General features: G+C 33.0%; 1 protein-coding gene across 5 annotated transcripts in view; it reads right to left on the reverse strand.

Moving 5' to 3' along the window:
* Window positions 1–19,083, reverse strand: part of PCDH11X (protocadherin 11 X-linked) — a 439,839-nt gene that overhangs the window by 352,149 nt on the left and 68,607 nt on the right. Inside the window, exon 5 of one of the 5 annotated variants that reach the window (XM_048959960.1) lies at window positions 11,526–13,083. The exons of the other annotated variants lie outside the window; for them this stretch is intronic. Coding sequence (XP_048815917.1) covers window positions 13,078–13,083 — 6 coding nt within the window. The 3' untranslated portion in view covers window positions 11,526–13,077. Of the gene's footprint in view, window positions 1–11,525; window positions 13,084–19,083 lie in introns of those variants that run through there. 5 annotated transcript variants of the gene reach the window in all.

Raw genomic sequence — 19,083 nt, forward strand, 5'->3', positions numbered from 1 at the left:
AATTTCATAGTGATGACTGTCAGAAATCAGAGTGAATGACATTTTTGCAAAGGTTAAATGCCATCAAAAGAAACAAAAACATGCATGTTGACACCTGTGAACTTTGCAATCAAGTAAGTGATTACACTATCAATGCAAGCTGAGCACAACAGGTCTCACTTTCTACTAAGACATGTTTTTTGGATTACTGGAATGGACTGGGATCCATTGCAGACTATCTGATGGCAGTATGGAGGTGTGTGCTGATCTACTAAATACGTGTTCTCCAAAATCCTTCTTCTTTGCTTTTGATTTGTAAATATCCTGACAAATTAAACGCTTAAATAACAAACATAATGAAAATACTGTGACTAATATCAGCTTATGGCAAAAAAACAGAGGAAGTGAACCAGACTGCTGGAAATAAGCATACAAAAGTAGAGTAATGAAGACAAAATATTTAAAAATTAACAAATATCAGTGTTATAATCTAGCATACAAAATATTTGTTATTTAAGTATGAGCAAAATTATTGTATAATTTAATTTCTGTTCACGTATATGTAGTAAATTTTAGTAATGTTATAAGCAACTTCTAAAAAAACATACAGTAATAGTGGAATAATCAGCCTACAATTACATTAAATGGAAATGAAAATTTCTGAGTAAAATACTTCTATTCACATTAGAAACTTCTTTTTGCATTGATTATCCACTATTGATTGCTTCCGCTGTTTCTACCAGAGTCAGTATGTATGCCTCTAGCACCAAAAGTCATAGCTCCTAAAAATACTCAGCTTTTTGAGCCCTACATTTTAAAATCATTTTTGTGTTAGATTTCAGAAATCATCCTACCCCTCTTTAGCTGTCTGAAAATGAAGTGCTCATACAATTTCCTCCTACAATATATGGAGAAAAGTGTTACCGAGAGTGACTCATTTCAGCTTTTTCTAGGTATGACACAGCTACAGTGGGTGACTTTCTAGGTGTGTCTCTCTTCCTTCACTTCAAACCTAAATCCTTCATAGACGTATTTCTGTTACCTCTAGAGCCATTCAGAAGAAAAAGTATTATCGCTTGGAAGAAATCACAATGAAATTCTGATGTATTTCTTCACCACCAACCATTATGTAATACTAAGTGAATGATACAGCTCCAAGCTCTGCTTATTCTATTCTTATTCTCCCTTTCTTAAGCTTGTGCCTCAGCTCACTGAAATCCAGTACCTAGGCATGATACAACCTATTTTCTGATCCAGCGTGTCAGTCAATCTGTTCTTATTTGCAGAACAGAATTAAGCAACTCAAAGACAGTAAAAAGAAACAGAAAACATTACCTCATACCTTATCATATTTTTCCCACAAAAAGATTCAGAACATTCACTTGTATAAGGCTAAGGACATCACTATGTCCATTGCTTTGGTGAAGTCTTATCAAGATCTGAATACGATCTATTCCCTTTGCATACTGTTCTGTAAAGGCTTTCCCATCTTTATAATTTTGCAAACTAGAACTCATACAAGAGAACTCCACTCCTCCTCAAAAACATCATTAGCACTGAAATTCAATTTTATTTTATTATCTGTTAGGCATTTACTTAAATTGTTGTCCATCTGTTTTAAGATACCTTCTCAAAAAACTGTCACAATATGCCCTATTTATTCACCTTTCCTCCTAACTATATTCTTCTCACTTACAGTCTGTGTACTGCTTCCCTGTATGGTTCTGCAGTTTGCACTTGCCACTTTAATTCAGAGGTTATTGGTTGATCCAGCTGTAAACATTTAAGCTGGATCAACTGGTCTCTTCCTTTTAAAAACCAAATTACTATCAAGCTTCTCTGACCTTTTTTTGTTTGTTTTCTTTCAATCTCCAGCCACAATATGGCCAAGGCAAAAACAATTACAAAAAGAAAATCCATACAAAGCCTAAAACCACATACAAATCATGGAATGGAAACAGCACAAGACAATCTTCCACAATCCCCATGGAAGATTACAATACGTTTACTTGCAAATTCCCACCACGCAGTACTTTCTTTGACCAGTAGTGGAACATACTGTTTCAGCTTCCCACATCCAGTCTTGAATAACACCCTTAATGAAGTATCAGATGTATTGTACTGCTAGATAAAAGCAGAAATAAACAGAGAATAATTAAACACTTATCAAAAAGCTAATAACCCTTGTCTTCTATCTTCAAATAAAATAAGGATGGCCTTGAACTATTATATGAAATACGACAACTTTTGGTGCGTTACATCCAATCTGATTTCTTCTCCCATGGAACTTAATACTATGGAGGTGCATAAATTATAAATTACTTCTTAGATCCTTTTTCCTCTGGAAACAATACACAGAATAAATATTTATACTGAAACTAGACCAAATATTACAGCATTCCTTAGGAACAAAGGCTTGTAAAGATTTACCCATAAGATTCAGACATCTATTGGTAAATTCAGATTTATTAATAGAATATTCTGTATTTGAATATAGAAGAACATCTTCTAATTTTGATTTATTGGATGAGATGAGAACTGACTGAATTGAAGGCTCATATTTCAGCACACATAATACTAAACTAAATACTTTCATTAAATAAAGATTTACATTCTTGATTTGCAGGCTTTAAACCTGTCTGATGGAAAATAAAGAATAAATGACATTTTTCATCAGGATTTTATCTTGACAAAAAGTCTTTCTTGCAGATATATTTGATATTCATTATGTTCTTGTAACAGCCTCTGCATCTCAAATGTTATCAAACCCTGGCAGAATCTTTTCATCTTAATAAGGCAAAAGCAGACTTTGTGTTCTCAACCCTATTTTGTTCTGATTATCAAGAGGAAGGGTTTGATTGACACAAGAAGAGAAAAAAAACAGTTCTGATTAAATCCAAGAGTTTTTATTTGGGCCAGCTTCACAAGGAGAAAAGGTTATCTATCTGTTATGACAGATTTTTTCTGGCCATTATTTTTTATATAGATGATAAGACTATTATTTTCATCAGTAAGTCAAGACAGACCTCAAGTAAGCTATGCATTTGTAGCTTTGGTGAATACTTTCAATCTATCATCACCCAGACTGTGTCTTTTACTTCATTTTCAAAGGGCTTACCAGAAGACAAACAGTTGACACATTTGGACTTGTTTGGTTTTTTGCACTTTTGTATTTTGAAATTTGTACTTAAGTAACTAAGCTTCGGCTGTGACATTAATCTCTTTACATATATACTACTGGCTTATTTTCTATGTTGTTAAAGGGGGAAAACAATAAATTAAACATTTGTTTATAACAGAGAGTAAATACCTTATAAATATACAGCTAGAAACTAAGACAATATTGAGGCAGGCTCAATATCATTATTTGACTGATAAAAAACCCACTAAATAAAGCTGGCTGTCCACTGTAGAAAAATTCCTCTGAGGATCTCAGATGCTACAAAGTGGTGTGTAGATTTCTCCATTCATTTCCACCCATGCTATGATCATCCTTTCATCTAGTACAGAACATACTGCACTGTAACCATGCTGGACTAACTAGCCAAGGAAATGTAAGGAGAATTTAAAACCAGAATTAAAAAAAAAAAAAAAAAAAGAAAGAAAAAAAGTTTTCTTTAGTCAGCTTTGTACTTTTTCCTTTCCTAATATGTCTAAAATAATTTTAAAATCCAATATTTTTCCCTTTTTAATATAAATATGCTTATCCCTATGGCTTTTTATGACAGAGTGAAGCACGTTAAATTAACTTTCTCTGCAGAATTCTCTTATTTGTTGCTGAGAATGAACAAATTCTTAGAATATTCAATATGTAAAAATAGATTGTACATGTTGCTATTGCTTGTGGTGCATTTCACACAAGTAGTAAACGTTCTTGGAAAATAAAACTTCAAAAGAGCTCATTTTAATGGTAAAATTTTACATTCTCTCATCTATCTCAAGAAGAATGATGTTCTTCACAACTAAGATTACTACAGTTCACTCTGTGAAATTCCACAGTTATCATACCCTCATGTGAATTTAATAAAGCTTAGCCTTAGCTGCTCTTGAATAGCAGCCAAGCATTTGATTTGTTCTATTTCATTTTATTCTTCTATATGCATCTTGTTACCATCTGGAATCATAAAAACAAACAGTTCAAGCAGCTAATGTGTTAAAAGGGGGCAATGACATAATGAAATATTTCCTTCCAGTTCCCTCAAACACTCATTTTTTTCTTTCATATCCATTTCAGAATTCACATTGTCATTTACTAATTCCAGAAGGACTTTCTGTAAGAGGATTTTCAGGACAGATGTTGGAACCCTTACACAACTGAGCACGTGCTGTCTTATCCATGTTTAGCGTTTCAAAGCCAAAATACTGTAACTAATAAATCATTCTTGGTAGCTGATTGAGAGCATGTAATTGCACCATTGTGTGTCTCATGTACAGAACATATCAAAAGAATATTTCTCCTTCCAATTAAGTTTTCTTTTTCCCATTGTTTTTCAAATTGAATGCACTAGTCTATCTGCTTTTAACATTCAACTTTCATGATAAGTTTCTGAAAAGGTTTGATCCACTTTTTTATGAGCAAAGAAATGATGTTATGTCAATTTACCAATGTTCACATTAGTAGAACAAGATGGAATTCAAGTGAAAACTTTCAATATTTTTATAAATTAAACATAAAAGCCGGTGAGTGACACAAGCAAGCAAAAAATGTTTCACTGGACTGTACTCTGAAAATGCATATGAATAGATATATTTCAAATATAAGTAAATTAAATTTATTTGGCATTTATCCATAAAAACAGATGAGATTCTGAGTTCTACTAAAACATCTACATGTACTTGATGGTACAGAAACACTAAGAATTTGAACTGACATAGAAATATATTACTTTTAGAGAATTCTGGAAGAGACTTAGGGTCGTGGCAGCTGTTCTTAGTTTTATATTTTTGTCCTTTTACGTGAACCATATATGTAGCTGAAAAATACATGAAACTTGAAGCCCAAAAGAGAAAATATCCCTTTGGATGTCAGAAAATGGAAAATTTGTATTAAAAAAATTTGTATTAAAGAAAATTTGTATTATCAGTAAATGATAATACAAACAAAACAATCATGTTAGTGGAAAAACTTAAACATTTCAAGTATGTATTTTTGTAAAATGGGATGCTACGTTCTTTTGGGATAATTTTACGCTATGCTAAGTTCCAATATGAGGTAAAACTCCAAAAGAGTCATAGTATTTGAGTCTTTGATACTAAATACTGCTTCCCGAGGAAGTAGAACCTCAGAAATAGGATGAACAGGAAAAAGTACTTCCTTGAAAACAATGGCAAGGAGCCAAATTTGCACAAATAGAATTTACTGCATTAATATAAAATAGTGTGTGTACATATTAATAGAGACTATATTACCACAACTGGGTAATGACTGGGTAAAAATGTGTCATCATAATATGAAGAGTGGTAACATAATACAACATGCACTGCATGAGACAGACATGAAGATGAAAAAGATGGAAGACAAGTTTGGTGAAGCACTATGAGAAAGTTGAAGATGGCTCAAGATCCAAAAGTGAAGAGAATGGTAGAGCTACTGACAAAAGCCAGATTGTGAGTAAGGAACCAACTTATTTTGCATCTTCTTGACGTGAAGTCGTTTTGTTTTCTCATTCAGAAAGAAGCATTTGAAACTGGAAGGAATTAAGAAAGAAAGGTCACCTGAACACGTGAGGGCTTCATTAGAGCTGAAGTGAAATTTTAATCTTATCCCACTAAGACATTTTCAACCATGAAACCAGGGAGAGCAAGCTCTCAGTTTCACAACAGAAGACTCAAAGTACGGTTGAGCATGTACAGTTTCTGGGATACAACACACATCTTTGTCAAAGGAAAAAATAGAGATATAATTCAAAGAAAATGAATGATTGTGATCAGCTTTAATGACTTCTCATGTTCAAAACAGACTTTGATGGATTGTCTCCAGTGGCCCTGAAAAAGTTTCACAGGTACTCAAGTACTTCATATCTATCTCTAAAATAGCTGCATGCTTTTTCAATAGAACTTAAACACAGCAAGAGAAATTCCAATTAAGATAAGGAAACATTTTTTTGCCATGAGAAGTAGTCAAATAGGAACCAGTGTTTCAGAAAGGTTCAGGAATCTCCACCCTTACTATTAGTCAAGGATAGACTGTACGAGGTCCAGAGCCGACCAGTCAATATTTGAGCAAGAAATATCTTAGAAAACTTTCTGACATAGAAATTAGACATGCAAAATTACCAGAAAGGTAATTTTGTACTTGCTTTTGTGTGTCTGTATACAAGCTTCTATAGCTCTATAATGTGTAAAATAGGAGTTAATAGCGTAAATATTTTCTGTGAGGAATAAAACTCACAGAAACTATTTATCTTACTTCAGTGTGTCTTATGGGACATACCTCTGAAAAGTATTAGATATTTGTATTTGGAAGATTAGCCTAATGTATTTTGAGGGAGGAAAGTAGAGTTTTCCCGTAGGATTTCTCATAAAACCATTGTTCCCACTCAATTCTAAAAATATTATAGATCTAGCTGACTCTGCATGAACTGTAAGACAGTAAATACAGCAATGCCGATTACTGCTGATAATAACAGTCTCAGACAGACCTTTACAAGCAGCAGCAACTCTCAGCTGCAGCTCTTTCTGAGTTTTGAGTATAGCATGAGTTGGGAAAGAGATTTCTCCTTTAAATTGCAGTGGTTCAGGATTCTAACTTCGAAATCAATAGCAATCAAAATCTCAGCAGGTTGTAGAAGTCATTACCTCCTTTCTGCTAAGCTTGAGAACATAACCCAATATTTTTCTCTTCTCTTGAAGATTTGTTTACAAATATACTTATTCTAGATTGAAAAACATTTTCACAGCTTCAGTTTGATCCACTGATAAATTGTCTCTGTTGAATCCCCGAAACAGATGCTTTTGAAACAAGATAGAAAAAGCTTACGCTTTTATAGTATACGTTCTAAATATGTATACTTATACATTCATACAACTGGTTGAGAATATGTTTTTACTTTTAAAAAATACATTTAGACAAGTGAAATGTAAAAAAGACACAAGACAGTTGCAAGGGTCAATATTATTATTACAGTCTATTTCTTTCATATATTTATTCTACATATTAACTATAACGCAGGTAAGTTTAAAAATGGAAGAAAGGTAAGTCATACAACAATTTCTTCTGTACTATCATTAACAATTAAATAATTTCATCCAGTTAAAATAACAGTGAAATCTGTACTATACAGCATTCAAGTCTAAGTTGTATCACTTTTTCACTTTCAGTTTGAAATACGTTAATTTTCCAAGGGTGGGAAAAACATTCCTAAAAATCAATAAAAATTTGTCATGTAATACAATTAAGATGTCTTACTTTCCAATCACGTGGTAAGCCTGACACAAACCAAACGTTAGAATCATGTGTGAACACAAATCCAAGTCTTCGCATACAAGTTAGAAGGCAATGTTCCACAGATAGAATTTGTGATCCTTGCTATTTGGTGAGAATAAGATTTTCTTTCCCTGAATTGCTTTTTTCCCCATAAAGTATGTCCAAGTAGTAGAAATATTCAGGAAAATGCATCTTCTAGTCATTCAAGTACTTTAAAAGTTCGAAGTGTGAAGTACGCCTGTTTGTTGCTCATTTGCTTATCTGAAATATATGTGCACTCTAGCGTCATCCGTCCTTGTCTTGCTGGGAGAAGGTTGGAGAGAAAGAAAGGAGGAAGCAACAATGGATCCGCCTATCAATGATTTAGGTAAGGATCTAAGAAAAGTACGCCTGTTGAGTGTTTCAGAGTGAAGTTGTCTACATGCCTGAAACTTATTTGTGGTTTACGCACCTAGATAAAAGGGGAATTTTTGAACTGTCAGACACTAAAAAGGAAGAAATATTTTTGAAGAAAGATGTTAGATTCAAGTTTCACGTCAAACTCTGGTGATCAGATCATTAACAAAGACAGACAACATCACAGCCTAGTACATAAGCCAAGGTAAGTTCATCCATTTGACAACTATGAACATCTCATAGGAGAAAAAGATGAAAACCATAAAAAAGACTGGAATTCAGTTGATAACTCTGAGGTGCTCTTCAGTAATGGGAAATCAAACCTCAAATCTGTGATAATCATCATTTAGCTTTTATTGGAAATAAGTTGACTGAGCTTTAATGAACAACTTCAATTTAAAAATAAATAAATAATAAATACAAATGAATAAAGGTTGTTTAAAAGGTTGTTGAAGCCAGAAATACTCCTGGAAAATTCATGGTAACACAATTACTTTATATCTATCTATATTAATTTAAATAACTGAATTTGATTTACATATGTCTCTTCATTAAATCTGCAGAGGCAGATTTTTACATTGGAGAAAATACAGAAGCATCATTTTCATGATATTTTCAGTGGCAAGATTTAAGAGAGCCTATGCAACAGAAAAATATATTAATTTAGAATAGCAAGAGAGATTTTCCACAACACATTCCAGTAAACTTAGTACTGGAATGAGTGAAATACTTGAAGAAAGAGAACAGAAACTGAAAACTGTATTTATCATATTGTATCATAACCTCGAAGTTAAACAAGAGTCATTTTCTAATACAGTTAGAACACAGTACACTCTCAAAGGGAAGACCAACGTCAAAATAATGCGTAAAGTGAAATCCTAGTGCTTGACTATCTTTCATTGCAGGATATATTGTGTACTGGGACAGGCATATAGCTACGGTTTTTTTAATGTAATATATTGCCTGTAAACTGCGTTAACTGAACATAAGATATATGTGTATTCATTCATCCTCATGCTCTCTTTACATACACATGCACAGAGAATACATACATACACAGACATATATATATGTAAAGACATACTATATATCTCTCTATAAACACTATATAAACACTCACACATATATGTAAACATTCTTAGAGGATGTGCAGTTCTTGGAAAGTCCCGCTTAAAGCACATGTAGTTGAAGAAAATGAAGACAAAATGTATGTACTGGTAAGGAATATGCTTGCCAGTAATCTGTGTGGTAAATTTAGTTTAATAATTATAGACTACAACCACTGTAAAAAAAACACTGGTATATATATAGAATTGACAGTGCATGCACTGCCAAAAAAGATCGAAGGTGTGTTTAAAAACAGTGCTTCTTCAAAAGATATATAAATATAAACTTTAAACAAAATTTATTTTAGAAATAGATGATTAAGACATAAAGAAACAGTGCTTGATAATTCAATATGAAATCAAAAATATATGCTCAAAAAGTCTTGTTAAAAAGATTTTACAAATAATAACATCAGGCTATGCCATAAATATTCACACTATGATAAAAGAGGAAATCACTAAAAATCTGTAACAACAACAATAACAACAACAAAACCAAACTGCTTTACAGTTTACGTTAAAAAAATAATTCTGTTTACATCACAAACTGTTTCATTTTTGACAGTACTCTACTGCCATTTAGCAGTATTCATTGAGATTCAGAAGGATATAGAGATATCCTCCAAAGTCCAATGTACTTTCTGATATGACAGGCAGCTTGCATACAAACTGTAATTGTGTGCCATAGTTTTTCTTCAAAGATCCTCGTTTGACATTAGATTGTTTGAGATCAAGTGGCACTGAGCTTTGGTAGACACATATTCATATGAAATCCAGGCATTGACAGTATGACACGGGATGCAAAATGGCAAATATGAGAGCCATCTTTGGCTGCTGGCACTGCAGATCTAAAAGATGTTAAGCAACTAATGCACACTGTAAAACTACCAACAAATAAAGAACTGTTCTTTATGCTAAGCCAGACACTGCACTGTAAATAACCAAAAACAAACTCTAGAACTTCTATAGGCACAGATTTTTCTGCATTGGTGACAAGGACAATGATGTGCACCAAACAAAAGCATAAATCTCTAAATAAGTTTACTGAGATCATAGTGAGTAGTAATAATTATGGTCTAAATCACTAGAAAACAACATAGAAAGTGTGACTGCTATTTCCAAGAAAAATATAATGAATTTTCGATTTTGAAAGCAGCATTTTGACAAGTCACTAATTCTTGCTCTTCATTTTCCCTCACTTCCATGCAGTCAGAAAAATCATTTACTTAGGTGAAAGCACAAGAAAGAAATTATATTAAACACTGAAGTAGGCCTGGCTTTGATTCACGATTCTAATATTCATTAAAAAATCTAAATATGGAATTTTTTGACTGATCTCCACTTATCCGTTACCTTTTTTAAAAGTGTAGAAATTAATATTCAGCACATATACATTTGGTAAGTACACATCAGGCTTTCATGAGACTTTCATGAATGCACTTAATCATCAGAAGGAAATAAGCTCTCTGACAAGTCTTAGGCCTATGAAACCACTCTTTAAAAAGTGATATTTAGATATAAGAAAACAAAAATGGCAACAGAAAAACATATGAAACCGAATTACTTAAGAGGTTGCTGGTTTTTCCAATAGTGCATTTGAAGAGTTACCATATTTGGCTGACCTAGCTCACAAGAGAACTAGAAGAGGGATTATCGATTTAAACCAATAATCCAACCAATTGATGAGCCTCTATTTCATACGTGTGTCTCTTCTAAGGTTAAAAATCAGACTAGATTCTTCTAGAATAGAATGATATGACCAATGAAATACCAAGAAAATGACAGATCTTCAGCTTGGCTAAAAGAAAAAGAAACAGAAGTCTCCTGAGAAATATTTTTCTCACAAACAATCAACATTCATCTCAAGAAACTACAAGCACAAGTTATCAAAGGTTCTTTTCATACTCATTGTAAAAAGTAGGCACTTGTAGAGAGCATGCAGCCCTCTAGCACGTAGATGAACCAAGTACAGTACCTCAGCTCAGTATTCATCAATTAAAAGAAAAAAAAAATCTCAAGATAAGCATTCCTATTATTTGGTGCTTTTCCTCCTAACCAAACATGAATTTTACATGTACAAGGTTTCTCATCAAGGAAATCAAACCTAACTGCTGCAAGAACAGAAATCCAAAGATTCAATGAAAAAACAAAACATAGTAAATAAGTCTGTGAAATCCTACTATTTTGAACAACTCTACTAGGCCAAAAGTTAATTACTCTTAACAAATATCCTTGCATGCTTCCCATCACCCAACTATGAGGCACCTAAGCAAACAACTGTAATAGCAATAGGCAGTACCCATCTTTAGTTATGCTAAACAATACTTCTTGAATAACCTTTTTACTATGTCTGGAATGGAGTATAAAACCAAAGCAACTGGCTAAGTTGTGGCACTGAATCAATAAATATTGTTACTATATGTCTAACCACTGAATGTGTAGTTTAATTTGAATCATAAATGCTGCAAGGGTATGGTATGGTAATAGGAACAGCAAAACTGTCTTACAGATACATAAACATCTTTCCAAGAAAATCATCTCAGTATAGGAAGGAAATTTTTCCTGTAACAGTCATATCTATAATTATGCAATACAATATGCTAAATTACAATACGTACTTCATTATTAATAGAATTTATTTTACAGATCAAATAGCCAAATACACAATTTTGAAAGAGCCAGATAGCAATGTGGAGAATACTATAGGCAACAGTCATGGTAGACATTCTGCAGTCTAAGAACTGAGGCAACGTGAATATTAAGTACAAGCCTATAAATATCTTTACATCAAACATACAGGAAGGTGTAAGAATGTCATGTTGTAGTCTAATTGATCAATCATTAATAACTTTCTCTTTAAGTATATATACGGTATACATCCGAGTTAGAAGTGTTATTCATTTTATTCTAGCAAACTAATATTACATGTCTTCACATAAGTGCAGAAAACAGGGTTCTTTATACTCCTTTGCTTCCTAAGAGATTTTCTATTGCATGTGAAATGCTAATATTATAGATGATACATATTAAGCGTTATTCCCTAAAATATACAGAAACTTACAACCAGGCTGCAAACCAAGCAATGATACTCAAACTGCATTTGTTAAATGAGTCATACTAAATTAAAAAAACATTACATAAACAAATTGAAATTAAAATAAGAAAGGTAATAATAATAATAATTTGGAGAGAAACAAAAAACAGAAGGCCATATTTTCCCCTGTGTGCTAGGTTACAGTGCAAAAAAGTCTAGGTTGCAACAAATATTTATCATTTCCTATTTTATTACAGTGAAAAGCAAGACACTGGATCTGTGATTTAAAAAAATAATTAAAAAAGAAAGTATTTCAAAAGATTAGGTGTATAGCACCTGTTATGTGTTATCTAGATTTCAGCAAGCAAAATGCAAATTAGATTCTGTTTTAGGAAGTGAATATTTTTGAGTTATTTAAAACGTGATCATTTATTACAAAATTTTGTGGGTAAGAAAGTATTCATTGTTCACAACTAATATTGTGCCTATGAAATGAGAAAGCAGTGATTTGATCAATTCCATTTATGAACCACAGCAGCAATATTATCATTAAAAATATTATGGAATAGATATAAATAACACTTGATTCTTAATACATGTAACAATGCTATATTGTGACAACAATTTTTTTTCTTTTTAATGCAGGGAGTATAAAGAACTTTACATTCTCCTTTCAGTGTATGAATAAAATTTATTGCTCCCTTTTATTATACTTATATAATCAAAACTTCTACTTGTTCAACTAAAATAAATAAGGAAAAAATCTGGGACAAGAAGTTGGTTACAAGCAAAATTAGAAAACAATAGATTTATCATAATCGCCAACTGCGATGAATGATGGGTCACATTACTTTTTTCTTAGCAAAACTACATTATAGAACACTGTAGCACAACGTACTAAAATTTTGTTGTCTTTTCATTTTAAAAAATTCTTGCCCTTGATACCTTTCAGTAGGGCAGCTTGAACAGTTCATCATCACTTCCAAACCCCTCTGGAGATCAGACGATAAATTTCTTCGGCAATCAGAGAGAGGACAAAGGGCTTTCTCGTGCTATTTCCTTGTTTTCATGTTTGCTGGCTTAACATCATTGTGTACACGTACGACTTCAGTATATAACATCAGATGCGATGGCGTTCAGAGCTGGCAAACAGAGAAACAGCATGAGAAAAGCCCTTTCCTACATAATTTTCCCCATATATTGTAAAGTTTGCTTCCAACTTTCAACCATGCCAACCACATAGTTTGAGAAGTACCAAACTACTGCATTTCTATGTAACCAACCACCTTTGGTGAGTGTGTGTGTTTGCAGGGCCCTATATACACAGAAAGACCTGCACACATCTACATACACACACAACAGAAGTGTTAAAATGGGAGCCACAAAAATGGCTTCTATGTATGTTATTCTAGGTTTTTAATATTTTTTTTCTTTATCAGCTCAAAACTCCAAGTGCTGTATCAAACATACAGCTATCAGAAAACTACCACACTACTTAAAATACATTCTACAGGGCTTTAGTAGACTTCATTCAAGAGCATAGTTCCTAAGAGCATAAAATATTTTGAAGTTATTTTGCTTCCTGAAGTTGTACTTATTATCAACAGAGTTAGAGTCTTGAAAATTCACTGAAATAAAGCCATTCAGATCAATTATTTCAAGGAAAAAAACCCACTATCAATAGCAGTCACCAAGACACAAGCCACTCACTGGTCAGGAAATTGCTATCAACTGAAGATCATTGAGTGTAATACCTTCTGTGAGAAAATAGGAAAAGAAATAAGTGTGAAAATTAAACTAAAGATAAATCAGATTTCATTGTTGACAAATGGTTGGTAGCCATTAGTTTCTATTAAAAAAAAAAAAAAAGAAAAGAAAAGAAAAAAAAAAGGAATTGAGAAGAAAGTAGTAAACATTTCAGCTTCACCACGCATGAAGGTGAAACATGCTTCATGTTTGGGGAAAATCATATGTATTTATACTGCTACTATCCCAAAACAAGCTGCTATTGGATAGAGAATTGAGAATCATTGTAGCCTGAAAAACAATCACCAAATGGTAATGCTGGAACATTGCCTACCAACTTCAGGACAAACTCAGTCAAATAGGTTTTACTGGGATAAATAACAAAAAACAAGAACAAAAACAAAAACAAACAAACAAAAAAAAAAAACCAAAAAAAAAAAAACACCCAACCTTTGTTTTCTCCAAAGCACTTTTTACTGCTCAAGAAAAATGGAGATGCTATACTGAGGGACATGCTTTAGTGGGGAAATACTGTGGTAGGTAGACAGGTGGACTGCGTTATTTCAGAGGTCTTTTCCAACCTTGGTAATTTGGTGATTTTATGATTCTACTTAAAAGCCACATTTAAAATCGTTCTCGTTTTTTTCCTAAAAGACAAGTGAATTTATTTTTTGTTTTTTTATTTTTTTAACTTGTGCTTGGTATTTGTTTTCTACCATGAAGTGCAGAATATCAATTCCAGACTTCCTTCCCCATGTTTTTTCAGTAAAGAACACATCTATGAAATAAAAATTGACTTTTCCTTCCACAAAGAATTCCATAGAGGAAAAACATTTCCTTGACCGGTTTTGCTTTAGTAGTACTACATATCTAATTAACTGCTCACTAACATAAGAGTCTGCAAATTTCACTTATCCTTCAGTAACATCTTTTTCTCCAGATACAAATTTCAGTTCTTACTGAAATGTTCATACACAGAATCATACCAGAATTGCCAGCTAAATTACCAGCTAGAAAATTAAGAGAAAATAACAAGAATAGTCAGAGTTGTAGTGATCACTTCTGAGACAGCTTTTGGGAAGGGTTATACCAACAGCTATTTGTCTGACATTTAGTTTCTTGAGTGTAATTTACTCTGTATTTGTCAATGCAAAACACAGCGTTACCTATACACCCTTTCACACATCAGAAGCCTATTGATAATTACAGGATACTGGATTAAACTCACTACTCTCACTTATTACCCCAAATTACCTAAATCACGCATCTAAAGATCTGCATATCACATGAGTTTTCAGAGCTTTTTGTTTCAGGAAAGTGCAATATTCTTTTAATTTGCATTCTAAGCACACTGCTCTCATACTGAGTGAAAAACAGTAATGGCATTTCACATTTCAAATCAGAAACAGAAAACCATATGTATCATAACTGTAAGCCTGCGTAAGCAGTTGGTAGTAAGAAAGTGGCCCCCAAAAAGGCAACGCACCATAAATAGGGTCTACTTTCTAATATAAAATTAATGTCTATCTCTGATTACTTTCCAATAAACAAGTTCACAGTTCAGATCACAGTGTTATTTGAAATCTCCATTCATACACACAGGTACATTCAAACATGATAGAATTCTTGCAAATAAATGAATTAATGAAGCTTTACAGTAGTGAACATGAGAAAATCAATCTTCATACCTGTTCATTCCCACCATTTTTTTCTGAAGATGGCATAGTGTACTAACAGTGGAAATGTTAACATATAGATGGGAGTCCACTGCAAAGCAGGCATAACCACCACCAAGCACAGAAACAGAGCATGATTATACATTTGTCATTCAAACAGTATGTTTATATATATATTCAAACAGTTCAGAGAATGACTACATATTCCAGCTGTACCAGCTGAAGGAGTGAACTGAAACTAAACCAAGTCCTGCCATCGCTGCTTTCATGCAGTCATACTTTTTCACTAACAAAAGGCCAGAAAAAGTGATAATAAAAAAGTTAATGGTACCCTTCCTTAGTCAACAGCTGTTTATTTTAGGATATTTATACTGTTCCTATAGTGTGCAGTACTGTTTTTTCAAATGAACGAATGTCACAAGCAGTATTAACTGAAAGAAAGAGACAAGGAGGAGGAGATGTGAAGTTTTAATCAATCTTTGCAGTAGTTTCTCAGAACCCAGCTGCCAGAGGTAACATTGTATAAATATGCATATATGTATATATGTATACTATGTATACTATAACTATGAATGTTTTGATTAAATATGTTGATCCCTCGGCAGGCATTCGAATTGTCTGAATGTTGTTTGAAACACCTGAGCAAAGATTCCAGATTTTAAATATTGTGTTACATATTATATGAATAATGGATTGAAAAAACCAAAAACATCCTTTTCAACTTTCCAATGCAAATGAAAAAAAGATTTTTGAGAGTATATATTTCATACAGCCTTCTCTCACTAAGGTGAATGTCAAAAGCAATTGAGTTTTTACAAAGCTTGTGGACAGACAAGCTGTAAATGTGTATATGTTTCTCTCCAAAAAAATACATTCTTCTGAAGACAATGAAAGTTAGCTTGATTTTATATACCTTACTTTAAAAAAAAAAAAACAAAACAAAACAAACCCAAACATATCATGAACAAGAAGCCCCTTCACAGTTTAGCATATGATAGAACTTCCTTAATACATTTACCTACAGCATCCCAAAGGAAAGCACGCTATTCTGAAGGTACCAATTTACTCTCACTAGTATTAGCACCTAACATGTGACTTCAAAATAATATTAATATCTCTTTCTATTACCCTTTCCCACACAGAAGAACTAGAGAAGCTTACTGTCTCTCCTTGTTTGCATTATATTAGCACCACACTTTTCCCTCTTCAGCTTCCCGCAGTCAACAATCCAATGTGTCCTCAGTTGCTTCTGATTCCTTTCCCACAAAACTCTGAGCTTTGCTACTCCAGTATTTATTAGCCCACATAGCCCACATAGACATTCTTTGGGCTTTTTAGTAGAAAATCCTTTACGTTCTGGATGTCATGGGGAAATTGTTTACAGACAGAGTGGTGAGGTACTGGAACAGCTGCCCAGAGAGGTTGTGGATGCCCCGTCCCTGAAGGTTTTCAAGGCCAGATTGGATGGGGCCCTGGGCAGCCTGGTCTGGTATTAAATGAGGAGGTTGGTGGCCCTGCATGTGGCAGGGGGGTTGGAGATTCACGATCCTTGAGGTTCCTCCCAACCCTGTGATTCTCTTTTGCAATTTTTTTGAGTACAACTGTTATAATGACTTTGTCATTTTGTACATCGCTTCTACAAATTTAACATAAGATTTTTTTTTTTCAATTTAAAGACAATTGATATCATTCTGATTTAAAGCTTCAAAAAATCCCGTAACTTTTTATCTTTAAATCAGTAATTCAAATGTCTTGCATAGACAAAGCTAAGAGCTATTGAGATGTGAGGCTTGTTAATATCAATAACTAATTGAAAACGAAAATAAACTCACAGCAAGCATAATCTTTAGTTTTCTCCTTCAGAGAGATTTTGGCTTGTAATAGGGAAGTATTACAGTAATGATTGCAGTAGAATAATGTTTTTCACATTATTCATATTATTCATAGTAGAATAATGTATTTTCTTATTTTCATTTCTTATTTTCATTTCTCAAACTAGCACATCTGCCTTTTTAACTGAAACTATCCCACTTCTCCTTGCTGTCCTGCATTTTCTGAAAATTCAGAGCGCACAACATGAAGGTATCACTAACCACAAAGATCCCACCTGTCTATAAGGTTGGTGAATTGAGGGCAACATGACATCTGAAAGACTGAGTAGAGTTTCTTTTGTTTCATCTCTTTACTGGCTAAGAGTGACAACTCTAAGGCAGCCTGTCCTGAGTGTACATTCACAGGAGATAAAACCACACAGACTATAATTATACAAAAAAACAGGTTATGAGTAAGACTCGTTTTTACAAAAAATACTGAGATTAAAGAAATATAGTTTGTTTTGCTTATCATAAAACACAACGCTGTAATTACAATCCAACACAAAGGATTAAACTCAAATGGCTTCTCTTGCCCAACTTATGTAAATAAATGCATTAATATTTTATTACTCATTTAAATAAAACAAAATTAAGTAACGGTTAAAGGCAAATGTTGTTTTCCAACTAGTGGAAAGGGCCAGTGTCAGAGAGGAGTTGCAATTTCTCCAATAATGTGGTCACTTTTCTGTATGAAAAAATTAACCTTTTACGTGCCATACTAATGCAATTTCTGGTACAGTTATATCAGGTAATGAGTATATGAAAATAAACAAACAAAAAAACAGTTCTATTCTTCTCTCAACGACAGGAAAACCCTGTGAATGACTTTTTAGGTATAGTTAAAAGATTTTTTCCCAAAAGACTTCTGTAGAAGATAATTGCTTTCCATTCTACTTTAAATGTCCCTTCTGATGGAAGAACTAAGTTTATAAAAATCTGGAGTGTCATGAGCTTACCTTCTTTTTTTAGTAGAATTAGTGCGTTACAAAGTCTGCTTTTGAGCAGACAGTGAAAGAATCTTTTTGGCTTGGAGGAGGTATACTGGAGTCCCTGAACTCAACTGAAAAATCACTTAGATCAGGCCTACAGAGCACTTAGATCAGGCCTACTGAGATGCTGAAAACAACACCACCCACCTCACCATAAGGAAAAATATAACAGATGAACAAACTAGCAAGAAACTTTTCTAATGCCCAATTTAAATTAACACAATTAAATACCTTTGATACAAAATATTCAAATCTGGAAAAGTACACATTTTCTACTGCTGTCATAAAAATAAGAAATTCTATTATTTTTTCCTTAACTGTTAGTGGAACTCAAAACTCCATTTTGTAATACACAGCTACATGGGTTATCAAAGAAATCAGTGCTGTTAAGGGGGAAAAAATTAAGTAGAACAAGCAGGCCATCATGCAGTTTTCATGTACATTTTGTTATCAATGTTGCTCACAAAACAAAGCTCACAGAAAATTTAAAACCTCAACTGAACAAAAAGTCTAACAGACTAACTCTTGCTGAGGATTTGTTCCCAAAAAATAATACTAAAATGTAGCATCAATGAGATAATAAGCTCTTCTGAAATATTTAATAATTGATTCTTTTAAAATTTGACTAGAAAACTGTTGTCACTGAAAACACTGTGATATTCTTAAATAAAACAGACAAGTAGACAAAATTTATTACTTACGAAACCTTCAAAAATATATATAAAAATTATATTTGATTTTCAGTTACTTGCAGTGTTTCTGTAGTGTCCTGTAGATTCTTATCTTATTTTTAATTTTAAGCTAAGTCTTTAGACATTATGCTGTACTGAATTTTTGAGAAGTTAGTATCTGGTTTA

Source organism: Lagopus muta, chromosome 13 (genome assembly GCF_023343835.1).
Source record: "Lagopus muta isolate bLagMut1 chromosome 13, bLagMut1 primary, whole genome shotgun sequence".
NCBI classification, from domain to species: Eukaryota; Metazoa; Chordata; class Aves; order Galliformes; family Phasianidae; genus Lagopus; species Lagopus muta.